At 40.3% G+C, this 27,488-nt stretch overlaps 1 protein-coding gene across 1 annotated transcript in view; it reads left to right on the top strand.

Annotated features, from left to right (window-relative positions):
- The window catches only part of LOC101740641 (unextended protein), a 57,819-nt gene that overhangs the window by 6,112 nt on the left and 24,219 nt on the right, over positions 1 to 27,488 (top strand). Inside the window, exon 2 of the mRNA XM_004927288.5 lies at positions 26,378 to 26,702. Coding sequence (XP_004927345.2) covers positions 26,378 to 26,702 — 325 coding nt within the window. The remainder of the gene's footprint in view (positions 1 to 26,377; positions 26,703 to 27,488) is intronic.

Below are 27,488 nucleotides of genomic sequence, written 5' to 3'. Positions count from 1 at the left end.
AAAGACGTTGGTAGATTCGGGGATGGTCAACAAGAAGGCATTTAGGTGCAATGAAGTTAGTCTCTGAATTAGCAGATGAAGATCCTGAGAGTTATAACTGTTTTGGAATAAGTGAAGATAATTTTGATTTTTTACTGTAGGTGTTTCGGGTCTCAGAGACACCCTTGTCGCTGATATTCATTAAGAAGATCTATATTTTTTTCTGTACTCCATCGTTGGTTTGCCATTTTCAACGCTTGAAGGGCGTCCGAACTAACAATACATACGCCCGCACAGCGCAAGCCCTTTCGCGACATTAGTTTCACGTCGCGTCTACACTATGAAATTAGTTGAATGACACTAATTTCACCAAAAAATCGCGCAGGGCACGAAACTAATTTGCATGCATGAAATTAATGGATGCATTACGAAAGTATTAAATTACACGTGAAACTGCTGGTAAAACTAATGTCACGAAATTAATTTCATGCCACTAATTTCGTAATGTAAATTCGCCTTAAGGATAAGACGTCCGGTGCATTCGTATGTAGCGATGCACCGGTGTTCGAATCCCGCAAGCGGGTACCAATTTTCCTAATGAAATACGTACTCAACAAATGTACACGATTGACTTCCACGGTGAAGGAATAACGTCGTGTAATAAAAATCAAAGCCGCAGAATTATAATTTACGTAATTACTGGTGGTAGGACGTCTTGTGAGTCCGCGCAGGTAGGTACCGCCGCCCTGCCTATTCCTGCCGTGATGCAGAAACGCGTTTCGGTTTGAAGGGTGGGGCAACCGTTGTAACTATACTGAGACCTTAGGACTCATATCTCAAGGTAGGTGGCGGCATTTACGTTGTAGATGTCTATGGGCTCCAGTAACCACTTGAATCCAGGTGGGCTGTGAGTTCGTCCACCCATCTATGCAATAAATAAATAAAAGCTGTCTGTAATTAGCGCGGTATGCGGAAAAAGGACCAGAGGCAAAGTCCAATGAGCCGGTCAGAACAAATACGCTTCATTCGCAACAATTTTGTCCACGTTGCTATCCACACAATCGAGGATAGGCAGGAATAGCCCAGGATAATCCAGGAGAAAGCTATTAGAGGAAGCCACGACCCTCAGTATTGATTTTTTAAGGGATTTTATGATCTGGTAACTAGGACCTTTAAGTCATGTCTTATTTTAATTTATATTCTTATTTTTATGAAAAATTATAATATGGAATGAAATGAAATTAAATTAAATTAAATGAAGATGAGATGATATGGGATAACATATAATCTCAGTAAAATGGTGGACATCTACTGATATTTTTTCAGTGGACTTTTTGGAGGATCCCGAGAAGTTATGTCCAGCGGCTTTGTTTCATTTTCCCACATATGTGCACTTTCACAGATGATATTGAACAGTTAATAAATCACTGTTATTACATATGTAAACACGAAGAAACATTAAATAGAAAATCACAAAACAAATCACACAACTTCACTCCTCGCGTTCCCGCCAAAAAGTCCCCTCAGTATTGAGGATTATCGACGCAGGGAGGATCATCTGGCTTTGAGATAAGGCCTCTTTCTGGCGTTTCCTGAGCACTATCTCTAAAATTTTCAAGTCCAGATTAAAATCGCACTACCTTGCACAATAATATGGCTCCTACGATATAACTGGATAAGATGCTAATTATTTTGTATTTACTTCCGTATTTTTAGTATTTATTTGTACTAGAGGTCCCGCAGTAGTCGAAATTCGACTATAATTAATTGGAATTGTATAATAAGTTTGTACACTATTATGATTGTATTTTATACTTCTATAATCACAAATTTCGCCAAGGCTACACTATAAAAAAATATTAATAAAGACAAACAATATTTAATCTATTCTCAATTTGACAACAGACGTCAAGAACAAAAGTTTGACAATAAATAGTATGCATGCGTGTGTGCGTCAAATACATGGTATGTAGTGTGTGTAATGTTTTCTTTATTGATTTAAAGTATCTTTTATGCATTATTTTTAAAAAAAAATTAGCATTGTGCACTTCTTCTCCATATTCCCTATAAGTGTGGGAAATTTCATACTCTTCCGTCCGCGCAATTTTCGTAAAAAGGGGTACAAAGTTTTTGCTCCCGCGCGGACTCACAAGAGGTCCTACCACAAGTGTCACTTAAGACTCAATATCTTAAAGTGTGCGCCGGAATTTACGTCTATATATCTCAGTAACCACTTAACACCGGTCGGGCGGTGCCCTAGTCTGAACGTCTGAGCAATAAAAAAGCCCATGGAGCTCTCGTTAAGCATAGCAATTGTCCGATCGTGGAATTCATTCGCGAACACAATGTGACGCTAGCGATATGTCAGCTCATTAGTAGTTTCAAGTTACATCCCTGCATTGTCACTCGTATACCCTGAATTAAGTATTACAATACACGTGCCCGCTTCTTGACCTTCGAAACTCTGTATAAACTATTAGTCATGTTTAAAAAAAAAAAACATAAACCCACTTTTCATATTTCCCGTAACATCTGGCATTACGATAAATAATGCACGTGCCTGCCACGTTAGCTGGGGAAAAATTTAAAAAAAATTTAACAGTCGAGCGTCGGCCATTTTTATAAGCGATTACGTAATCCGAATTTCGAACGTGCAGACGGTGTATTTCGTAATTCGAACAATTGTTGGAACAAATGTTTGGATGATGTTTGGTGTGCATTGTATATGTTGGAGTGTATTATAATAATTATTGTAATGAGACGGTAAGACCTAGCCTGTAGAAATGTTTAAAATGATATGGAGTACCATACTTCAGAATGAATCTTCTATCTTCTTCTTCTATCTTCTATATATATAAAATTGAATTGCTGTTCGTTAGTCTCGCTAAAACTCGAGAACGGCTGGACCGGTTTGGCTAATTTTGGTCTTGAATTATTTGTGGAAGTCCAGAGAAGGTTTAAAAGGTAGATAAATATGAAAGTGCTTGGAGTTAAATAAAAATAACAATTTTGTTTTCCCTTTGATGAGTCCTCCGTCGTCGCGTCGGACGGATTCCTTTTGTTTGTTTTTAGTTTATTTTATACAAAAGTTTAGGTCTTTTATTTATCGATTAAGGCACTTCGAAGTCTGCCGGGTCAGCTAGTAAAAAATAAAAGTTTAAATAAATATTCTGTTATATTATATGTATAATAAGAAACAAAAAAAAAAGCCATTAATCTCTTAAAATTAATATTAAAAATTAAACAGTAAACAATATTAATAAACTATACAAAACTGAACTCTCTATTTACTAAATGACAAACTTCACTCCATGATACTGAATGACACTGAAGAAAAATCCTTTTTGAAATCTAAAGAGTTTTAAGTATGTAATAAAGGTTTTTCTTTACATGTATATATTATAAAGTTGCGAAAAGATTCCTTAGCTATGATTTCTATATTATAATAGCATATAGTATATAGCTCATAGCACAACAATATCGCACACCATACATTGTTAAGGACACGTTCACACTACTGTACTATATATTATTGACTAAGTATACGCTGCTATACCATATGGCGCTATAGTATAGCCTAGTCTGAAAGCAGCTTAACTCGGTGGTGCAGTAACAACCGTGACTGTTGTGCCGAGGGTCGTCGGTTCGATTCCCGCATCACGCAAATCGAACTGTGAGCTTAGTGTGAGTTTTTTAACGTTCTCGATAGCGTAAAAGTTAACTCAAATTTGTATGAAGTCGGAACATCGCCCCTAGCGGTAAAAGTAGGGAAACGTGCTTGTGCTCGCGCTTGTGTGTTCGTAGTGGTGCATACCCTCAGACACAGCCCACTGAGTTTCTCGCCGGATCTTCTCAGTAGGTCGCGTTTCCGATCCGGCGGTAGATTCTGCGAAGCACGGCTCTTGCTAGGGCCAGTGTTAGCAACGTCATCAGGTTTGAGCCCCGTGAGCTCACCTATTAGTTAAGGCGACGCTGATATAGCCTCTCAAGGCTATAAGCTTAGGTAGGAAAAAAAAAGTGGTGCATGATATTTTTTTTTAAAATAATTTAAACGAAAATCTCGTTATCGTGTTTTAGAAGTACCGTGTTATAAGAAGGGCTTGGTGTTATTGTTATTTTCGTGTTAAGAGTGGAACCGCGTTGTAAAATACCGTGTTATAAGAGGGTTAGCTGTATTACTGTCTTAATTACTGTACAATTGAAGTGTTAATACTCAAGCTTCGTGGCAACATTCAGATTGTAAGGTCTGCTTTTGCTGTTCATGAAATAAATAAATACTAGACGATGACCGAGCTTCGCTCATATTTTTTTTTGATAACGCCATCTTGTTGTGTCTTTAAAGCGGTTAGTTGCCCTCAATTAAGAAAAATAGTATTATTATTCGCCAATAGATGTCGGGAAGAGTTGATTATTGAAAACACGAATAAAACAACATTTTCTGAAAATAAATCGTAGCTAAATCGATTTATCGCCCCCGAAATCCCCGAAATACTAAATTTTATGAAAATGGTTGGAGCCGTTTCCGAGATTCAGATTATATATACAAGAATTCCTCGTTTAAAGGTATAAAGAATAAGATACGCCAATAGAAACACAAATGTTTGATCAAACCTTTGAAGCGATCAGGAAAGCTCGGTGCTGCACGTCATTATTACGTCACGCAATTTGATTTAGGGTTGGCCCCGTGACAAAATTTCAAGGACTGTTTATTTGCTGTTTGTTTCTTTCCAAATTTCGGCTTAACCCCATGCCTGCTAGTTGCTTGGCTCAGACTTCCATTTTGAAAGCTTGCAATTCGTCAATAGGACTTGTAAATAGCAAGCCAATTTGTAGAAAATTCTCGCATGACAAAACTCATTCGTCACTAATGTTCGATTGCCGGGAAACCAGTTAATACCAGCTCGACTGGACGAGCTCACAGCCCACTTGGTGTTAAGCGGTTACTGGAGCCCATAGACATCTACAACGTAAATGCGCCACGCACCTTGAGATATAAGTCTAAGGTCTCAAGTATAGTTACAACGGTTGCCCCGCCCTTCAAACCGAAACGCATTGCTGCTTCACGGCAGAAATAGGCAGGGCGGTGGTACTTACCCGCGCGGACTCACAAGGGTCCTACCACCAGTAAAAACCACCACCAGCTCGACTTAACAAGTATGGAACGTACAAGGTCATATTTTATTACTATAGTTAATGCTCGCCAAGTTTTGCCAGCCCTGTTCCAGACGAGATCGCCCGTCACACTCTTGGCAATCGCCGCAGCCGTTCGTTTTATTATTAAAAGTGAATAATAAAAACATCGTACCAGACCAGACACGTCTGTCGATTGCGTTTGGTTAGACTCTTGATCTCCTGGTCCCGGACTTCGGACTCTCGGTTTGTTCCGAGTCCGAGTAATTGGAATGTCATGAGTCGGACGCTGGGATCTGTTACTGCTGCGTAGGTCACCGGTGCCCTACGCGGCGCACTGAACTAATTATGCCGATTTCTGTAACTAACCTAAACTAACTAGCTAATTTGTAGACAACGGCTTGGTTCTGCCCCTCGAATTGTTGACGTCCATGAGTGATGGTAACCACTTACCATCAGGTGGGCCATATGCTCGTTTGCCTGCTCGAGCAATAAAAAAAAAAGAAAGGTCAGAACTATGGATCATTTTACGGATCGTTCGCTCCTTACACTGTCTTTAGGAGATGCTGTTTGGATTTCCGAACCAGATCAGATTTGGTATCCGGTCGAGAGCGTTATGAGCTTAAAATAATTCTATCAATGAACAATTTCGACCGAAATTGGGTTCTTTGTTTAATGATCGTTCCTGGTTCTACTTTAAGAGCTATTTCCGTAATGCGGCCGCGACATGTAGCGTCATCACAATGACGGCATTATTGCAGTTCTGATTCACGCTCCAAAATTTAGCGCTATGATTGAGAAATGCTAATAACGCGCCAACCGCTCTTAGTCAGATTTGTGTGTCAACAATATTATGATACAATTGACACAATCGATACGATGTATTATTATGTAAGAGCTCATTGTCGTTCATCGCGAACTTAAATCGATATTTTGTCTAAACGAGTTCAGAAGGGTTTCCGACGTTTCCTTACTGGTGGTAGGACATCTTGTGAGTCCGCGCGGGTAGGTACCACCACCCTGCCTATTTCTGCCGTAAAGCAGTAATGCGTTTCGGTTTGAAAGGTGGGGCAGCCGTTGTAACTATACCTGAGACCTTAGAACTTATATCTCAAGTTGGATGGCGCATTTACGTTGTAGATGTCTATGGGCTCCAGTAACCACTTAACACCAGGTGGGCTGTGAGCTCGTCCACCCATCTATGCAATAAAAAAAAATGAATCTACCACCAGATCGGAATCGAGACTCACTAAGGAAATCCGACGAGAAACTCAGCGGGTTCAACGCACAAATGCAACTTATTAAATGTTTGACGAGCACAAACAATGTATTTATCATTATATTTACATGTTACCGAACTAATGAGTCGACTACAAACACTGTTGAGTCATTGCCGGCGGATACGTTGTGACCGACATATACTAGCGAGACCGCGAGATCTACCTCGTGAACGATAGATACATCGAGGAGACCTATCCGGAGACCGGGAGACCTATCTCAGAAACGAGATGAACTATCCAGAGATCGCGAGACCTATCTCAGGAACGATAGACACATTGAGCTAATTCATTTTATTTATTAATAAGTATCATTTACACAAAATAGTGATTTAAAGGAAACAAATAAACCTGTACAATGTATGTATACATATTTCCTCAAGCGGAGTATTAATTATGCGATAATTAAAATTAGATTCATTATTTATAAATAGTATTTTATTCGGTTTTCGCGTGTCGTAATTAAAATGAAATTATCCTTTTCACTGTCAAGGATGATAATTAAAAGCGAATTGGGTCTGTAAGTTCTTTTTTTTTAATTTTTATTGCTTAGGTTGGTGGGGACGAGCTCACGGCCCACTTGATGTTAAGTGGTTACCGGAGCCCATAGACATCTACAACGCAAATGCGCCACCCACCATGAGATATAAGTTCTAAGGTCTCAAGTATAGTTACAACGGCTGCCCCACCCTTCAAGCCGAAACACAAGTAAGTAGTACATAGTCTAATTGTCTAATGTATATTGTGAGTATAATTTCCTTACATTATAAGTTAGATTGGTTTTCGTTATCATGACCGATCATCGTTCTCGTCGAACCCGTCGCTTGCGACGAAGGGCACGGCGAGTAAACTAACCCACAGACACAGTCCACTGAGTTTCTCGGCGGATCTTCTCAGTGGGTCGCGTTTCCGATCCGGTGGTAGATTCTGTGAAGCACTGCTCTTGCTAGGGTTCGTGTTGGCAACGTCGTCAAGTTTGAGCCCCGTGAGCTCAGCTACTACCTCGGCGAATCTAGAATAACCCCTCGAGGTTACTAGAATAGGTAGGAGAAAAAAAGTTATCTTGTTGTTTTGTTGTATAGTTGTAAGGATCATTGTGTACAAACTCAGCACATTTTTTTATGTATCTACTTTAGTTTGTGATGTGTATTGTGTGCCTAATAAATAAATAAACAAAATAAATAAATTGATTTTTGGAGGAACCTTTTTTATAACGGCCAATTGGCTTCTAACAATTCCGCTGTTTCCAATGTCGAGCTTAATAAATCTTCAATGATTAAAAACATATTCTATTGTTGTCAAAAATGTTTTGATCCTAACGTAAGCGATCAAACAGCGGTGGTAGGACCTCTTGTGAGTCCGCGCGGGTAAGTACGACCACCCTGCCTATTTCTGCCGTGAAGCAGTAATACGTTTCGGTTTGAAGGGCGGGGCAGCCGTTGTAACTATACTGAGACCTTAATCTCAAAGTGTGTGGCGCATTTACGTTGTAGATGTCTATGGGCTCCAGTAACCACTTAACACCAGGTAGGCTGTGAGCTCGTCCGCCCGTCTAGGCAATAAAAAAAACTAGAGGACCCGCAGTAGTCGAAATTCGAATATAATTAATTGGAATTGTAAGTTTGTACACTATTATGATTGTATTTTATACTTCTATAATCACAAATTTCGCCAAGAGTACATTATAAAAAATATTAATAAAGACAAACAATATTTAATCTATTCTCAATTTGACAACAGACGTCAAGAACAAAAGTTTGACAATAAATAGTATGCATGCGTGTGTGCGTCAAATACATGGTATGTAGGTGTGTAATGTTTTCTTTATTCATTTAATGTATCTTTTATGCATTATTTTTAAAAAAAATTAGCATTGTGCACTTCTTCTCTGTATTCTCTATAAGTGTGGAAAATTTCATACTCCTAGGTCCGCGCAATTTTCGTAAAAAGGGATACAAAGTTTTTGCTTCACGTATTAATATATAGATAAACAAAAAAAATATACTAAGTACGCTGTTAGTTACCTACCTATAAAATAGGTCAGCGAACTTTTCGATACACAAGTTTCTTTATCTTCAAACGACATTGTCAATATTGATGATGCAGGCCACTCGTCTTATACTACATAGATATATTTGTTCGTGATTCAAAACATTCTAGGGGGAAAAAGGCTATTTGGTTAGGTGACATCTCGCTTAATACGCGACGATTTTTGTTTTTTATTGCCGTATAGGCAGACTAACATACGGCCCACTTGATGGTGAGTGGTTACCATCGCCCATGGACGTCAGCAATGCCAAAAGCAGAGCCAAGCCGCTGCCTACCGTTAAATACTCTCCACAAGCCTCGTTTGAAGAAGGACATGCCATAGCGCTCAGGAAACATTGTGGAGGGGAGCTCATTCCAAAGCTGGATGGTACGTGGCAAGAAAGATCTTTGGAAACGGACTGTGGATGAACGCAGTGGCTCCAGATAAAACGTTTCTCTTTGTAATTAAAGGTCCGTTTTATTTGGTATCAGCATCAACAGTTCGATGTGTTTTAATTGAACTTCAATTAAGTTTACCCTATTCAAATAGCTAGTAATTTACTGGTGGTAGGACCTTTTGTGAGTCAGCGCGGGTATGTACCACCGCCCTGCCTGTTTCTGCCGTGAAGCAGTAATGCGTTTCGATTTGAAGGGCGGGGCAGCCGTTGTAACTATACTTAGAACTTATATCTCAAGGTGGGTGGCGCATTTACGTTGTAGATGTCTATGGGCTCTAGTAACCACTTAACACCAAGTGGGCTATGAGCTCGTCCATCCATCTAAGCTATAAAAAAAAAGACGTTTTGTTTTTGTTTTTGGATCGTGTTGGCGTCGTGTATTCTGCCATATACATCTCCACGTCACCTACTCGTTGGAATTAAACGTGTTAATTCATCTAATAAATAATAGTTAAAAAGAAACTAACAAAATACGCTTTTATAGAAAATCCAACTATAAAATAGAAATTAAATTTTAATAAATTTGAATTAAAAATTGTGTTAGAAAAAATGATTTTATTGTGAAAAAGCGCGGGGTGCTTTTCAGGATATTATGAAAACTAGATGATGACCGAGCTTGGCTCAGTTTTTTTTTTGATAACGCCATCTTGTTGTGTCTTTAAAGCGGTTAGTTGCCCTCAATTAAGAAAAATAGTATTATTATTCGCCAATAGATGTCGGGAAGAGTTGATTATTGAAAACACGAATAAAACAACATTTTCTGAAAATAAATCGTAGCTAGATCGATTTATCGCCCCCGAAATCCCCTGTATACTAACTTTTATGAAAATCGTTGGAGCCGTTTCCGAGATTCAAGTCCGTTTACAAGAATTGCTCGTTTAAAGGTATAAGATAATCCTTCTACTCATATCTGTTCATAAAATATTTATAACTACTGATACCAAGCACCCCACGCTTTTATTTACAATAAAATAATTTTTTCTTACACTATTTTTAATTCAAATTTATAAAAAATTATTTTTCACTTTTTAGTTGAATTTAAATTTTTTAAATACAGTCAAAATCTGTTATAACGACATCGAAGGGACTGCTCATATTCAGTCGTAAAAACCGATAGTCGTAACAACCGGTGATGTTTAATGTGTATCGTGCAAGTACAAACAAATCGATAGGGAATTATTGGAATAATATATTTACATAATACGCGATTTTTTTTCAATATTAATTTGTTTTCTTTTTCCTTGCGACATTTTGAGTTTCGCGAATAACTCCACAAAGTTTTTGTGCGTCTTGTGTATATATAAGTAAACTAACTGAAGAGATATGAAGAAGCGGGCTTTGGCTCTACCGCATGCACGTGTTTTGTTTCTAAGAATTAGAAAAGACCCTACACTAAACTAAATCCTATTGTTTTGTTTCCTGATTTTAATAGCCATTGAAGACAAATGTGGATACCTATTCAAATTGTTTACAATACAGCTTAGCCGGTCGTTCAAACAGATCTAATTCTCCGAAATATTAGTTAAATGTGGTCGTTTTATGAGGTATGTCGTTATAAGCAATGTCGTATAAAGCAATGTTTTTAATAAGGCGGTCATATAGCATTCAGCCGGGACCTTTGTTCTAGGTTATTATAACCGGCATGTTGTTCTAAACGATGTCGCAGTAAACGGTTTTGACTGTATATTTTTTTAATATTGAATTGTCATCGGTCCTTAATAAGTACCTATTACTTATAATTTCGAGTTAATCCGACGTTTTGAAGGGGTTCAAAATCATGTTCAAAAATTCCGTTACATACTAACATACATACTTCTGAAGCTAATAATAAAAGCATATTAGAAAAAAAAGCTCCATCGTTAGATTTTCATGTTAAGAAAATGAAATTACGATTTTGACGTGAAACGCTTCTGAACAAAATCCAGTCGCGTCTTTCACGCGAGCTTACACTAACTCATATCGCCCGGGAAGTTTGCCAATAAAAATAATCAACATTATGAGTGCCGCTTTTTTCCTCTACCTATGCTGATAGCCTCGAGAGGCTATTTCGGCTTCTCCTTGACGTGTAGGCGAGCTCACGGGGCTCAAGACGTGTTGCTAACACTGACCCTAGCAAGGGCAGTGCTTCGCAGAATCTACCGCCGGATCGGAAACTCAGCGGGCTGTATCTGTGGGTAAAGTGCCGTGGCAGCACGCCGCGTGAGAATGACCGGAGCTGGCTGTGGGCGGCTTGGGATGACGCAAGCGGCGGGGAGGGGCGGGGATGACGCAAGCGGGAGGAAGAGACAGTGACAAAGAATGTCAACGCAGAAGGCTAAGTTAATGCCTGGGTCGAAAAACATCCTTCGGCCCGTGACCATCTGTCTAGTGCGAGTTTTTTAACGTTAACTCATATTTGTATGGAGTTGGAACTTTTGCCAACGTTTGCCGCTAGGGGCGCTGTTGGCACTCCCGAGGCTGAGATGTTCTATGAGAATAGATCAATAGTTTTAACAGAAATAATAAGAATATTTTAGAATTGTTCGAGATGATACCGTCATCTCGTTTTTACCATCGCACCTCCCGCCACCAGAGTAGAGTTATCATCCATACTGCCTGGAGCAACTGCGGTCATCCACAGTGCGTTTCCAGAGATCTTTCTTGCCACGTACCATCCGGCTATGGAATGAGCTCCCCTCCACGGTGTTTCCCGAGCGCTATGACATGTGGATTTTCTATAAAAGCGTGTTTTTTTTGTTCTTTTTTTTAAGGAAATACGTACACAATCAAGGAATAACATCTAACGAGCGCTTGTATAACGTTTTTAATATGTAAATAACATTTATAAATGAGTCTACTATTATCAAAGCCGGCAATGTGACTTTTGGACAATTATTGGTAAATCAGAAAAACGAATTATTGACTTTGTATTCCATTGGCAGTCACAAAACTCTTCGGAACGACATCTTAGATAAATAACAGGTTAACTATTAACCTTTATTTAATGCAGGTTTTGAACCGTATTCTTTGAAGGAGACGATTATATTCAAATCAATCTGTATTGACATATCAATAAAATTTATTTGTCCAAATGCACAGATTGCCACCTTTGATAATAGACGACTCAAATGACGTAATTAGCATTGAGCTGTGTAAAATTTAATTTAAATTAAAGTTTTCTTACACTATTACTTATTACTGGTGGTAGGACCTCTTATGAGTCCGCGCGGGTAAGTACGACCACCCTGCCTATTTCTGCCGTGAAGCAGTAATGCGTTTCGGTTTGAAGGGCGGGGCAGCCGTTGTAACTATACTAAGACCTTAGAACTCGTATCTCAAATCGAGTGGTGCATTTACATTGTAGATGTCTATGGGCTCCAGTAACCACTTGACACCACTAGGGCTGTAAGCTCGTCCACCCATTTTAACAATAAAAAAAAATAGTTACTTCAAAAATTCTTCTAAAGCAATTTCAGAAAAACTCGTGATAAGAAGTTCAGCCCTAAAAAGGTTAAGAAAATAATGTTATGCAATTATTACGGGTACCTCTTTTTGTTTTTATTTTACGATAGCGACCCGCCCTCGCTTCGCTTCGGAAACATTAAAACAAACATGAAAACAAAAAAAACAAATTTTTTTTTTCAAAAAGTAGCCTATGTTCATCATGGACAATGTCGGCTTCTAATGGGAAAAGAATTTTTCAAATCGGTCCAGTAGTTTCGGAGCCTATTCGAAACAAACAAACAAATCTTTCCTCTTTATAATATTAGTATAGACTAGCGACCCGCCCCGCTTCGCTTCGGGAACTGTAATATGTTAATGATAGCGCCCCTCTCCGGCTCCGCTCGGGTCTTTAACAAAAATGTCAACGATATTTGACGTTGTTTTATTTTTTTTAAATAAAAGAACACTTATTGCGGCATAACTATAGTAGTTAGACATATGCTGTCGCGACACTTTTTGTAAATAATAATGTGTTCTACAAAGTCGTAGTGCATTATTTTATTCTATCATCAATAGTTTTCGCAGGGCACGCGTTGTAAAGAATATTTTAGGTATTTTTTTACACCTTGGGTTACATTATTGGAGTTTTAGTAAGGATCCCTAATTTTTTTCAAAAAATATTAGCAAAGCCTATGTCACTCGGGAATAGTGTAGCTTCCAAACAGTGAAATAATTTTTCAAATCGGTTCAGTAGTTTCGGAGCCTATTCAATACAAACAAACAATTCTTATAATATTAGTATAGATTATATTACTTCATCGCGGGTTATGTCAAGTATTTATTTATTTATTTTTTATTTATTTATACTTTATGCACAAAACAAAACTTGTACACAGGCGGACTTAATGCCATGGGCATTCTCTTCCAGTCGACCATATGGTGGTGCAGAGATAATGCATGGTAGGAGCATTAACAAAAGAATAACAAACAACAACAAAACAAAACAAAAAAGAACAAACTCAAAACAATAATCTTCCTTAAAATAACATCTCAGTATTATAGGATACACATACTACAATTTAATATACCTATGTATAAAATAGTAAAATACATACATACATATAATTAGACACAATATAATATACATGTAAAGTAATAATATATAAATAAATACACATGAAAAACTTCAGAGGTCTCAAGGGACACCCGGATGGAACGAAGTTCCTTTCGATTAATTAGTGAAGGAATTGTAATTTTTTAAATTACGGCATTATGAAGAAGAAAAAGACAATACTATGAACTAAATTACTATTGTTGAAACGCTATCTCGAGAAACTGTACTCATTACGCGGACCAATCGGATACGAGCAATGTCACGCGATAAGCGCCTACACGTTGATTGGTCAGAATGACGGATCTAAAAAGTGTCGTGACAACTTTTCGTAAGAATTTTTTCCGTCTAGCCCCCTTTCACAACGCGCGATAAGGAACTTCGTTCCAATAAAAACACAATTTAGTATTATAGATAAGTTATTTCAATAGGAAAATCAGTACAATCGCGTCGCTTGATATAAACAACTGACGATGCTGACACATCTGAAGCCTACGTAATCTATGACAGACGGACCGCGGCCCGTATTCGTTGCGTGTTGATTGTACAAATTGACGATAATTAATACAGAAACGTTTTTGTTTTTTAACGTTTGCCGATTACGTCATCGGCGGCGGGCGACCCGCCGACGATCGGAGGAAAAATTTGAACCGGTTTCTATCGGTATAACCGGTAATTTATCCGACATAATCGGGAATGTGCGTGCTTGTTGGGCGACTAAAGTGGCCGATGAAAGGCGATTGCATGCAGCAGAGATGCGAATGTTGCGATGGACGTGTGGAGTAACGAGAATGTATAGAATACGGAATGAATATGTTAGAGGAAGTCTGGAAGTGGCACCTGTGATAGAGATACTGGGAATGGCCTTTGGGATGGTATGGACATGTGATGAGAAGAAATGAAAATGAGGTTGTTAAGAGAGTGTTAAATATGAACGTGGAAGGATATAGAGGAAGAGATAGACCTAAGAAGAAATCGATGGATTGCGTGAAAGACGATATGTGTAAGAGGAGAGTGAGCGAAGGAATGGTATATGATAGAGGAGAATGGAAGGAGATAACATGTTGCGCCGACCCCAGGTGACTGGGAGAAGGGCAGGAGAATGATGATAACCGGTAATTTATCGAACATTACCGGCGGTGCTGATTTGTGAACCATCACGGGTAATTACTTTATTTATTTCCCTACCTAATCACTAAGGGGCTATTCCTTCACGCGTTCACGCTTCAGTTGAGCTCATGGGCCCAACCTGAGAGAATTGCTAACACAAACCCTAGCAATAGCAGTGCTTCGCTGAATCTACTACCGAATCCCGCTGAGTTTCTCGCCGGATCTTCTCAGCAGGTCGCGATTCCGATCCGGTAGTAGATTAATTCGCAAAGCAGCTACTCTCGAGCTGTTAGGTCTCCTTCGGAGGCGCTCGGGCAGCTGTTAGCAAATCCCACCCCTCCTGGCTGAGCCTTTGCTCGCCCACCTGTCCTGGTGAAACTGGAAAGTCCTTCGGGCCACCAGTAAACATTAAATCATAAACAAGCACGAATGAAAGGACGAGGCTCCGACGACATTACGATCGTGTTATCACTTCTCGGGAATTGTGCTGCGCTTCGTTTTGCTACCAAACTAATGACCGTCTCCGACATAGTATATATTGGTATATTATATACATATGTATATAATAATATGCAATATTCTAAAAGTGGTTAAACAATAATAAAAGACTCAATTTCGTTTTATGTACAATATTAAGAAAACGACATATTTTTTCCACAAATTATTTTTACAGATTATTCTTGAAATAAATAAAACTGAACACGTCTTTTTTCTCAAGGACAGAGAGTTCAGTCAATCTATATAAGAAAAATCCTTTTTTTTTTAACTAAAGGTTTTACATAAAAACTAGCTGTACCCGACGGCTTCGCTGGGCATTTAAAATTAACATTATTATTTATTGTCATTATTATTAGGGAGTCCAACACTCATATAAATATTAGCCTATCCATTAAATGCCTACATGTATTTTCTACATGGATACCAAGTTTCAAGTCAATCGGATGCACGGTTCAGTAGTTATAACGGAACATCCGTAAAAACCACTGTAGACTTATATATTAGTATGGATTACATAAAAAAGGTTTTTCTTTACATGTGTTTCTACTTTATTTGATTTAGTTTAATTTTCATCATTCAATTATTCGACGAGTAATGTATACTCGTCGTATATAATTGAACGGCTTGTGACAGATTTAGATTCGATGTCACTTTAAGCCGCTTTCAGACTACGCTATAATATATATTAAAGGATCCTCAGGGTGGCGGCGCGGCGACAATTGAGATACTTTACATTTACACGAAATAATGTGTTATCCTTAATACACGTTACGGCGGGTAGAATACGAATGCCACAGAGATATGCTAACCGCCAGTATTTATACGATCATCTTGACCTATTTTAATACAAACTCAGTAGGTAATATTAAACATTTTATTGCTAGATGAGTGGACGAGCTCACAGCCCACCTGGTGTTAAGTGGTTACTGGAGCCCGTGGACATCTACAACGTTAATGCGCCACCCACCTTGAGATATAAGAACTAAGGTTTCAGTATAGTTATAACGGCTTCCTCGCCCTTCAAACCGAAACGCATTACTGCTTCACGGCAGAAATAGGCAGGGCGGTGGTACCTACCCGCGCGGAATCACAAGACGTCCTACCACCAGTAACTAATTTACCACTAGAAACGCAATTATTATTTGCTCAGCGTTTCCAGATACTCATAAGACTGTACGCCGTGAGCATTATGGTTGACGATGCACGTTCCTGGTCAACTTGAGGTCTTGGTCAATTTGGGACATGCGATATGTATGCTGTAACTTCAGTAGCGACAGCTTCACAGCGAATAGAAAGTACCATTAAATCTACATGAGACAACGTACCGCCAAAATCCAAGAAAAGAATAGCGCCATCTTTATCACGGACTTAAAATAAAAAACAAATACGGATTATGAATGTTTATTTAAGTATGTTATAATCAAGCCGTAAAATGCATCTAAACTTGCCTCGTAAATGTGTAGGGTGACCATGAAAAATTACTATTAGAATGGATCTGGCTTCTAGTCGCATACAACACGGCTTTGCACTACACGGGACTTTTTAGGAACGTATCTACCGCGTTATAGGGGGGTTATCTGTGTATTAAATTTAAATATTAAGAAAAATTAAAACTAAATACTAAGAATGATATTTATTAAATGAGTACTATGTAAAGCGCTGAATTTAAAAATTAAAACAAAAAAAACGTGAAGCAAAAACTTTGTATCCCTTTTTACGAAAATTGCGCGGACGGAGGAGTATGAAATTTCCCACGCTTATAGAGAATATAGAGAAGAAGTGCACAATGCTAATATTTTTTTTAAATAGTGCGTAAAAGATACATTAAATCTCTAAAGAAAATATTACACACACTACCATGTATTTGACGCACACACGCTGCATACTATTTATTGTCAAACTTTTGTTCTTGACGTCTGTTGTCAAATTGAGATTAAATATTGTTTGTCTTTGTTAATGTTTTTTCATAGTGTAGTCTTGGCGAAATTTGTTATTATAGAAGTATAAAATACAATCATAATAGTGTACAAACTTACAATTCCAATTAATTATAGTCGAATTTCGACTACTGCGGGACCTCTAGTTAAAGCAAAAATGTAATTAAAAAACCAAATATTCTCAATTAAAAAAAAATCAAAAACATTATCACACTAAAGTGATTTTCAAATATCACAATTATTCTAAAGAAAATTTTGGTCACCCTGAAAAAAATTTCCACCCACAGCCAGCCATAGCCGTAAAAACGTAATGAAATAAAGCACGCTATAAAAAAAAAGTTTTATTTGAGTTTTATAATGCTTTGGCCCAGGGTCTTTTCATCGTCATAACCTGAGTTCGTTCAAGATGTCGCCGCTACGAAATTAGAAAGATGAGTTTGAAATTGTTCGCGTTCGCAAGAAGATACACGGTTTTGATCGACAGCCCGCAACGAATAACTACAAAAAAAGGTTTTATGTTTTCCCGCAATAACATTAAACTGTAAAAAAATTTAAACAAATTTTTCTCCCGTTCTCGTTCTTCCCATCTACTCTCATTTAACTATATCACTGATATTCTATCTACCTGACATTTACAGAATCATTCGACAAAGAATCGAGCCATTAAAAAAAAAAAGAAAAAAAAGGTTTTATGTGTCGGAAAACGTAGAAAAGTAGTGTAGTCTAGTTTATCGTCGAACCCGTCGCTTGCGACGAAGCGAAGGGCTCGGCGAGTAAATCAACCCACAGACACGACCCATTGAGTTTCTCGCTGGATCATCTCAGTGGGTCGCGTTTCCGATCCGGTGGTAGATTCTGCGGAGCACTGCTCTTGCTAAGGCTAGGGCTTAGCAACGTCTTCAGGTTTGAGCCCTGTGAGCTCACCTACTCGCCCCGTGAAATTAGTATAACCCCTTGAGGTTAATGGAATAGGTAGGAGTAAAAAAGACTTTTTTTTAAGAACCATAACCCAGATGTATAATACTAAAGAACGAGCGAAGTGGTGGTTTTATTTTATTTTATTTTTTTATTGCTTAGATGGTTGGACGAGCTCACAGCCCACCTGGTGTTAAGTGGTTACTGGAGCCCATAGACATTTACAACATAGACGCGCCACCCACCTTGAGATACAAGTTCTAAGGTCTCAGTATAGTTACAACGACTGCCCCGCCCTTCAAACCGAAACGCATTACTGCTTCACGGCAGTACACTTAGAAAAGCGGGCCCTGGCACTAGACCGGGAAATACTAGGAAGAAGAAGAAGGAATCTAGTTCTGATTGGATAAGCCTGATTGGGAGGATATAGCGGCACTTTTGTTTAACAGGATTTTTTTTTGAGGATGGAAAGTTTTTTTTTTTATAATTGAAAGGTTACTGGTGGCCCGGAGGCCTTTCTAGCTTCACCCGGACAGGTGGGCGAGCAAAGGCTCAGCCAGGATGGAAAGGTAACTGGTGGCCCGTAGGCCTTTCCATATTCGCCAGGGCGAGAACGTTGACTAGTGCTTGGGGTACCAAATCAGAAGCTTCGGTATTTAACTGAAAAATAGCCGACTATCGCAAATCTGTCCACATAGACCAGTTATCAGCGACCTTGTCAACCAAAAGAGCCAAATATAGATAAGATAACACACAGTTGAAATTTATTCAAAGAGCCATATTTTTTGACGTGACAACGTCTTATTAAATTTTTGTTTTTCATTGCTTAGATGGGTGTACGCGCTCACAGCCCACCTGGCGTTAAGTGGTTACTGGAGCCCATAGACATCTACAGCGTTAATGCCGCCACCCACCTTGAGATATTAGTTCTAAGGTCTCAAGTATAGTTACAACGGCTGCCCCGCCCTTCAAACCGAAACGCATTACTGCTTCACGGCAGAAATAGGCAGGGCGGTGGTGCCTACCCGTGCCTACCACCAGTAATGTGTGTGCCGTGAGGTCCTACCACCAGTAATGTGACAGAAGCGTTTTGTGCCAATGGTCGGCTGATCTGTAAACGTGCGGCGCGGCGCCCCCGTGACGTATAACGGTAAATAATAATGTCATCGCGTACCGACGACATGCGCAACGTGTACAGCCTACCGAGTTTTCGTTGTATCTATATATTAATACGTGAAGCAAAAACTTTGTATCCCTTTTTACGAAAATTGCGCGGACGGAGGGAGTATGAAATTTCCCACGCTTATAGAGAATATAGAGAAGGAGTGCAGGATGCTAATATTTTTTTTTTAAATTATTCATTAATAATACATTAAATCAACAAAAAAACATTACACACACTAACATGTATTTGACACACACGCATATGTATACTCTATGTTTATTGTCAAACTTTTGTTGCTTAAAGTCTGTGGTGGAATTGATAATAGGTTTATCTTGTGTATATTTAATATTATTTGTCTATAGTGTAGTCTTGGCGAAATCTGTGATTATAGAAGTATAATAGTCTTTGACAATATAACCATAATAATGTTCAAGCTTATAAATTCAATTAATTATAGTCGAATTTCGACTACTTCGGGACCACTAGTCGTAAGTAATATGTGAATATTATATTCTTTCTTCATAAGTACACCGCAGTTTCTATTGTTCATTGATTCTTATTCATTCCGTTGACTGAAAGAGATCGCTTTTAGCGATAAAGCCGGCCATTCGCCAATTGTATTTTAAATTTATTTTACACTAGCGACCCGCCCTCGCTACGCTTCGGAAACATGAAATTGTATTATTGATAGCCGAGTCCCGCGATGTTACCCGCGGTTATTGTCGTACCGCGGGTGACGCCGCGGGGTGAAGCTAGTCTAAAAAAAGTAGCCTGAGTTACTGCTTATATTACCTATCAGTGAAAATCTCGTCAAAATCGGTCCAGCGGTTCCAGAGATTAGCCGGAACAAACAGACAGACAGACAAAAATTGTAAAAATTGTTATTTTAGTGTATGTACCGTATATATATTCACATGCATTTAGTAAAAAGCTGTTATTTCAATATTACAAACAGACACTCCAATTTTTTTTATGTGTATAGATAGCTGAGTCCCGTGATGTTACCCGCGGTTATTGTCGTACCGCGGGTGACGCCGGTCGGCGAAGCTAGTCTAAAAAAAGTAGCCTAAGTTACTGCTTATATCATCAGCTACCTATCAGTGAAAGGCTAGTGCTAGCAACACCTCCGGTTTGAGCCCAGTGAGCTCACCTGCACGTCAAGGGGAAACTGAAATAGCCTCTCAAGGCTATCAGTATAGGTAGGAAAAAAAACTATCCCTGCTCGTGGCCACACTACCGTTACTCATTTAGATGACCTCCTACTGTAGTTCTCAACCCTCAGACAAAATTTACGGAGTTTCTCGCCGGATCTTCTCAGTGGGTCGCGTTTCCGATCCGGTGGTAGATTCTGCGAAGCACGGCTCTTGCTAGGGTTCGTGTTAGCAACGTCATCAGGTTTGAGCCCCGTGAACTCACCTACTAGTTAAGACGACGCTGATATAGCCTCTCAAGGCTATCAGCTTAGGTAAGAAAAAAAGTACTCATTTGGTCAGTCCACCGCATCGGCGACCCCCCGCGGGGATCTTATCCTGCATATCGTCGCGAAACGTGTGGGAAGAAATCCACTATCAGAGACTGTTCTATAGAAAACAGGTGTTGCTTGATTGCAGTGTTCTTTGAAGGTCTACACGTCAATATTCTGGTTAATTTGACTAAGTCGATGCTGCATTTCGTTTTCCACATCGGCCTAACGTTCGTGTGACGAACAGATTTTTTTTTTTGCTCTTTTCTGCGTGTTTATCTTTTACTGATGGTAGGGCCTTTTGTGAGTCCGCACGGGTAGGTACCACGACCCTGCCTATTTCTGCCGTGAAGCAGTAATGCGTTTCGGTTTGAAGGGCGGGGCAGCCGTTGTAACTACTACTTGAGACCTTAGAACTCATATCTGAAGGTGGATGGCGCATTTACGTTGTAGATGTCTGTGGGCTCCGGTGACCACTTAACACCAGGTGGGCTGTGAGCTCGTCCACCAGTTTAAGCAATAATAAAAAATTCGATATAGCCAACGACCTTGGACACTCCCGGTTCTGACAAGCTTAATACCGCATCAAATATTTTGAATGTAATTAATGTCATGATAGAGAGAGATGGCGCGATGCGGACAATGTAACGCGTGTACAACTAGCTATTACCCGCGACTCCGTTTGCATGGAATAGTTACTTTGGCATAACGCTAAATTTTACTCCCCACTTCATTTACATAGAAAGTGAAAATATTTTTGAATTATAAAATGCTAAGGAGCTATTTAAACCCCTATTTTAAAACTTTTTTTTTTTTTTTTTTTTTTTTTTTTATTTTTTATTGGTGAAGCTCCACTTGTATTTGTTTTACCGTGATGTTATATAGCCTTAATCAATAAATGGGCTATCTAACACTGAACTGGGACGCCGCCTTGGGTTCTGGAAGCGGAGGCGCTCGCCGCTGACTATCAGTGGCGGGCTGACCTTCGTGCCCGGGGCGTGGCGCGTCCCAGCCCCAGTGTGGTCAGAGCGCGGAGGGCCCAATCTCGGCGGTCCGTGCTGGAATCATGGTCCAGGCGGCTGGCCGATCCTTCGGCTGGTCGTAGGACCGTCGAGGCGATTCGCCCAGTCCTTGTGGATTGGGTGAATCGTGACAGAGGACGCCTCACTTTCCGGCTCACGCAGGTTCTCACTGGGCATGGTTGCTTCGGTGAGTTCCTGCACCGGATCAGAGCCGAGCCGACGGCAGAGTGCCACCATTGTGATTGCGACTTGGACACGGCAGAGCATACGCTCGTCGCCTGCCCCGCATGGGAGGGGTGGCGCCGTGTCCTCGTCGCAAAAATAGGAAACGACTTGTCGTTGCCGAGTGTTGTGGCATCGATGCTCGGCGACGACGAGTCGTGGAAGGCGATGCTCGACTTCTGCGAGTGCACCATCTCGCAGAGAAGGAGGCGGCGGGGCGCGTTAGAGACGCGCAAGCCCGCCGCCGTCGAGCGGGGGCCAGGGAGGCGGATTTCGCCCAAGCCCTGGCCCTCTAAGTGTTTCGGGTCCCCCTCATATGTCGGTCTGGGGACCGGCGAGGGGGACCTAAGAAGACGTCGTGCAAGCTGCTCTGCACGCGTTTTACGCAAGAGCATCCGGGTGATGGAAGGCCGGCTATCCTCGACCCACGCTGGTTCTGACCCAGCGGGGTATTCCGTAGGATAGCTCACTCTAACCGGCGCCATCTAGGCGGGCTCCGGATAGCCTGCCGACCGAGAGGGCTGGTGGTCGTGGCGCCGACGACCGCCAGTCCGGCGTCCCGAGGGGGAGGGTGATGGGAGAGATGTGCTCCGCACTAAACACTTCACTTTCCCCCCTTTGCCTTTTCATGAGTTCTGTCTCATGTGAGGTTTGGACGTTGGTTGTTGAGCGACAGGAGGTTTTAGTCGGTTCGACTCCGACATGCTCCGCCCGCCGTCCCCAGTGGAGGGCGGAAGTCCGGCGATTTCCTCCTGACCAAAAAAAAAAAAAAAATCTAACACTGAAAGAATTTTTCAAGTCGGACCAGTACTTCCTGAGATTAGCGCGTTCAAACAACAAACAAACTCTTCAGCTTTATAATATTAAGTAATAAATTAGGTGCCTCTATATTTGAGTTTGATTGAACAGAAATTTGAGAGTCGTCGTGGCCTAAAGGATAACCCACCCGGTGCGTTCGTATCGAGCTATGCGGACCGTGATGGCGTTCGAATCCCGGTGGATATAATTTTTTTTCTAATGATACTTAACAAATGTTCACGATTGACTTCCAAGGTGAAGGAATGACATCCCACCCTCTGAGCTTCTCGCCGGATCTTCTCAGTGGGTCGCGTTTTCGATCCGGTAGTAGATTCTTTTTTTATTTTTTTATTGCTTAGATGTGTGGACGAGCTCACAGCCCACCCGGTGTTAAGTGGTTACTGGAGTCCATGGACATCTACAACGTAAATGCGCCACCCATCTTGAGATGTAAGTTCTAAGGTCTCAGAATAGTTATAACGGCTGCCTCGACCTTCAAACCGAAACGCATTACTGCTTCACGGCAGAAATAGGCAGGGCCGTGGTACCTACCTGCGCGGACTCACAAGAGGTCCTACCAATTGTTTAACAATACGTATAGTTCGTAGGGTGTACGCTCGAAGTTTGCTAATCAGAATAGAGCACCTTCTCAATTCCAATGACTCCGTGATATCGACTGAGAGTACTTTATTCTAGCCGCGTGTCGCCATTGCGTGTATCCAACCATAAACTTAATGAATGAGTGACCTCGGCGTCGCCTCCCATCAACGTATATGAGCCGGTCACTTTTTATATAATATACAGGGTGTATCAATTTCTCATAATAATAATAATAATAATTAATAAATAACAAAGCCCGTTTATTTACAATCTATAAAAATAATCGTTATTATATACGCCTTAAATGTATCGTAAGGTGTATAATTTAAAAAAGTTTTTTTTTTTATATCGTTATTTTCTTTAGTACCATTGATTGGAACCTAGGGCCCCGAAACTGCGATACTTTAAGACAAATATTTTTTCTGTATGGATACTAGCGACATCTTGTAGCGGATGCCCCTAAGCTTATATGTTGTTAAAGTGAAGGCTTTTAATTATTGTATAACTAAACACCGAACATAAATAATTAATAAATCATACAAATCTTTATTTGTTATAGACAAATTGATTAAATTTTATCAATTTGTGGTGTAAGAAAATTTACAAAATCCTTCCTTAAAAATAAAATGTAGGATAGTTAGTAGCCATCTAGTGGCCGACGCCCGTAAACATTTTTGTTGAGTGCTTGAGTTGTTGTCTATAGCTAATTTATGTGTATTATCTATGTCGGAATACAACGGTTCGATGTGCAACTTAACATGTGGCGGTAGCCATCATACAACGCAAGATGTTTGACAGATGCCTGAATCTGGCTTACGACATTTTCAAGATAAGCTTGTTTATATACAAGTTCCAAACAACAACATTTGGACCGTCGGTCTACCGAGCAATATCACCCGCTCGGCGGAAGATCTTCCCTTTGTCATATATGAGTCGTCTATTATAATTATCAAAGGTGGCAATCTGTACATTTGGACAAAATTTTTTTATTGATATGTCAATACAGATTTATTTGAATATAATCGTCTCCTTCAAAGAATACGGTTCAAAACCTGCATTAAATAAAGGTTAATAGTTAACCTGTTATTTATCTAAGATGTCGTTCCGAAGAGTTTTGTGACTGCCAATGGAATACAAAGTCAATAATTCGTTTTTCTGATTTACCAATCATTGTCCAAAAGTCAGGTTGCCGCCTTTGATAATAGTCGACTCATATATCCCCACACCTACACACACGTTTCACTGAGTTTCTCGCCGGATCTTCTCAGTGGGTCGCGTTTCCGTTCCGGCAGTAAATTCTGCGAAACACTGCTCTTGGTAGGGTAGATGTTAGCAAAATCCTCTGACTCTGAACTCCGTGAGCTCACAATCAAATCTAAACCAGAATAGCCTAACTGCTGATAGGTAAAACCACTACGCTGACGTTTCTGTTGCGAAACATTTATTCGTCTCGATTTCAAGGATGAAGGCAGCCGTTGTGCAACACTGGTACGACTTCATAGATTAGACCCACGTTGAACCAAAAAGGTCTGGTCGATCAACCCGACGTTACCGTCCTTTACAATCGCACCGCCCGCCACCGGAGTAGAGTTCATCCATTCTACCTGGAGCCACTGCGTTCATCCACAGTACGTTCCCAAAGATCTTTTTTGCCACGTACCATCCGGCTTTGGAATGAGCTCCCCTCCACGGTGTTTCCCGAGCGCTATGACATGTCCTTCTTCAAACGAGGCTTGTGGAGAGTACTTAACGTTAGGCAGCGGCTTGGCTCTGCCCCTGGCATTGCTGATGTCCATGGGCGACGGTAACTACTCACCATCAGGTGGGCCGTATGCTCGTCTACCTAACAAGAATAATACAAGGGCAATAAAGAAAGACTAGGCACAACAAATGTCTAACGTTCGCACCGGCCGTGTGTATAAAACGGTGCTTCAGTAAAGTAATAAAGTACAGTCCATTACGTTATTAGTATCCATCGAACCTGCAATAATACGTTTCTTATTCACGTAAAAATCTCCGATCTATAAGTCGACCAAGCAATTTGTTTTGGGCGCGTAACCTCTTCTATATAGGCACGCATAGCACAGAAATTACTTCAATACTAATCAGAGGAAGTTTGAAAGTAGCCCCGGTAATCAACAAATTAAAAAGCGGACGGTTAGCGTGGTATGGACATGTGACGCGTAGAGAGAAGATGCATGTGACTAGGAGATGTATGGAAATGGTGGTGCAAGGTAGAGGGGGAAGAAGTTGACCGAAGAAGACATGGATGGAGTGTGTGAATGACAATATGAGAGAGAGAGGAGTGAGGGTTGAGATGACGGCTCATAGAAGAGAATGGAATTAGCTGTGCCCACCCCACCTAGTGGGATAAGGTGGAGAAAAAGAAGATAGCACAGAAATTACTTGACTTTTTTTAATTTGCAGTCGGAATTAGCTAGATTGGATTGTCTGTGCTGTGTTGGATTGGAGTGTCTGTGTGTCTGATTCGTGGCTGGCTGACCTCCCCCCCCAACCCCCCATAGTTACTCTGCGTAAAGAGGATTCAAAAAACGTTCGATTAAAAGTCTTGTTTGCCTCATATCAGATTTCAATGTTGGCGCAAGATAAAAAGTAAGCAAACAGTGCGTTATCTTTTAAAACTAACTCGAAGGTATGTCTGCTCCTAACGCATGTTTCGATATATATTTTTGATATTTCCTTAGTCCTTCGACTGTCTTGTAGGTCACCGGTGCCCTACGCGGCGCACTGAAGTAATTACGTCGATTTCTATTACTGAATAGTTTTGAATACTAGTGTTCCCGCAGTAGTCGAAATTGGACTATAATTAATTGAAATTCTAAGTTTGAACATTATTATGGTTCTATTGTCAAAGACTATTATTATACTTCTATAATCACAGATTTCGCCATGACTACACCATAGACAAATAATATTAGAAACAAACAATTTGACCACAGACTTTATACAATAACAAAAGTTTGACAATAAACACACTATATGACATATGTGTGTTGTGTTGTGTCAAATATATGGTAGTGTGTGTATTATTATTTTTTATTGATTTAATGTATTATTTACGCATAATTAAAAAAAAAGATTAACATTCTGCCCTCCTTCTCTATATTCTCTATAAGTGTGGGTAATTTCATACTCCTCCGTCCGTGCAATTTTCATTAAAAAAAATCAAATAAAGTTTTTGCTTAACATATTAATTTAAAGATACTTTTGATAATCCACAGAGACGCGGAGAATGAGGTCTCCGAAGACTCATACCCGGAATTTTTGGAGGGGGAGGATCTGTTCGAATACCCGGCCGAGTTGAGCCGACAGAAACGTCAGATGATGGTGAACAACACGATCGTGCCGAAGCTGTTGGGTTTGAGGGTGGAGCTTGCGGAGAAACCGAAGATCGTCGATGACATGGTGCCGTCGGTGCTACGGGAAACTGAGTTCACCATGAGGCTATTCGGAAAGGACTTCACAAATAACACGATAATTGCATTCACCCATAACCCAGATGACTACATGAAACCCTGCGACCATCTACTGAAAGGGGAATATAAGGTGGTTTTTTTTTTATTGCTTAGATGCGTGCACGAGCTCATTGTCCACCTGGTGTTAAGTGGTTACTGGAGCCCATAGACATTTACCGACCCGATTACCATAGACAGACCCGTGCGGACTCACAAGAGGTCCTACCACTCGTAATTACGCAAATTATAATTTTGCTGGTTTGATTTTTATTACACGGTGTTATTCCTTCACCGTGGAAGTCAATCACGAACAACTGTTGAGTACGTATTTCATTAGAAAAATAGGTACCCCCCCCTTTTTTTTTTCTTTTTTTTCGGGCCGGGGGCCGAACCTCAAATAGGTACCCCCCTGAGATTCGGACACCGGTGCATCGCTCACCATGTATGCATCGGATGTCTTATCCTTTAGGCCACGACCACTTCAAAATGATTGGGAGTCGTGTTTGAGGTCAGTGGGCTCCTGTAAACATAGGTTGAAAGTTAGGTTTCGTATGCACTATCCCCTTTCCTAACCAACGAGCTAAGGTATTTTCTTTCTTATTTGGTTCTCACGACACATACAGTGGCTTTAGCGATTTTATATAAAGATTCGTTATTGTCATTATTGTATTTCCGCCTTTTTGAGAGCTTCACAGTCGCCTTAATCACGGACTAGATTGAACTCTAAAAGGAGGTTTAATTTTTACTAGTGGTAGCGCGTCTAAGCCCGCACGGGTAGGTACCACCGCCCTGCATATTTATGCCGTGAAGCAGTAATGCGTTTCGGCTTACAGGGTGGGGCAGCCGTTGTACTCTAAAAACGGTATCATAGGACTCG

The sequence above is a fragment of the Bombyx mori genome, chromosome 24 (assembly GCF_030269925.1).
Source record: "Bombyx mori chromosome 24, ASM3026992v2".
NCBI classification, from domain to species: domain Eukaryota; kingdom Metazoa; phylum Arthropoda; class Insecta; order Lepidoptera; family Bombycidae; genus Bombyx; species Bombyx mori.
Note: the sequence above shows the minus strand (reverse complement) of the source record. Positions and strands in the feature narration are given on the sequence as shown.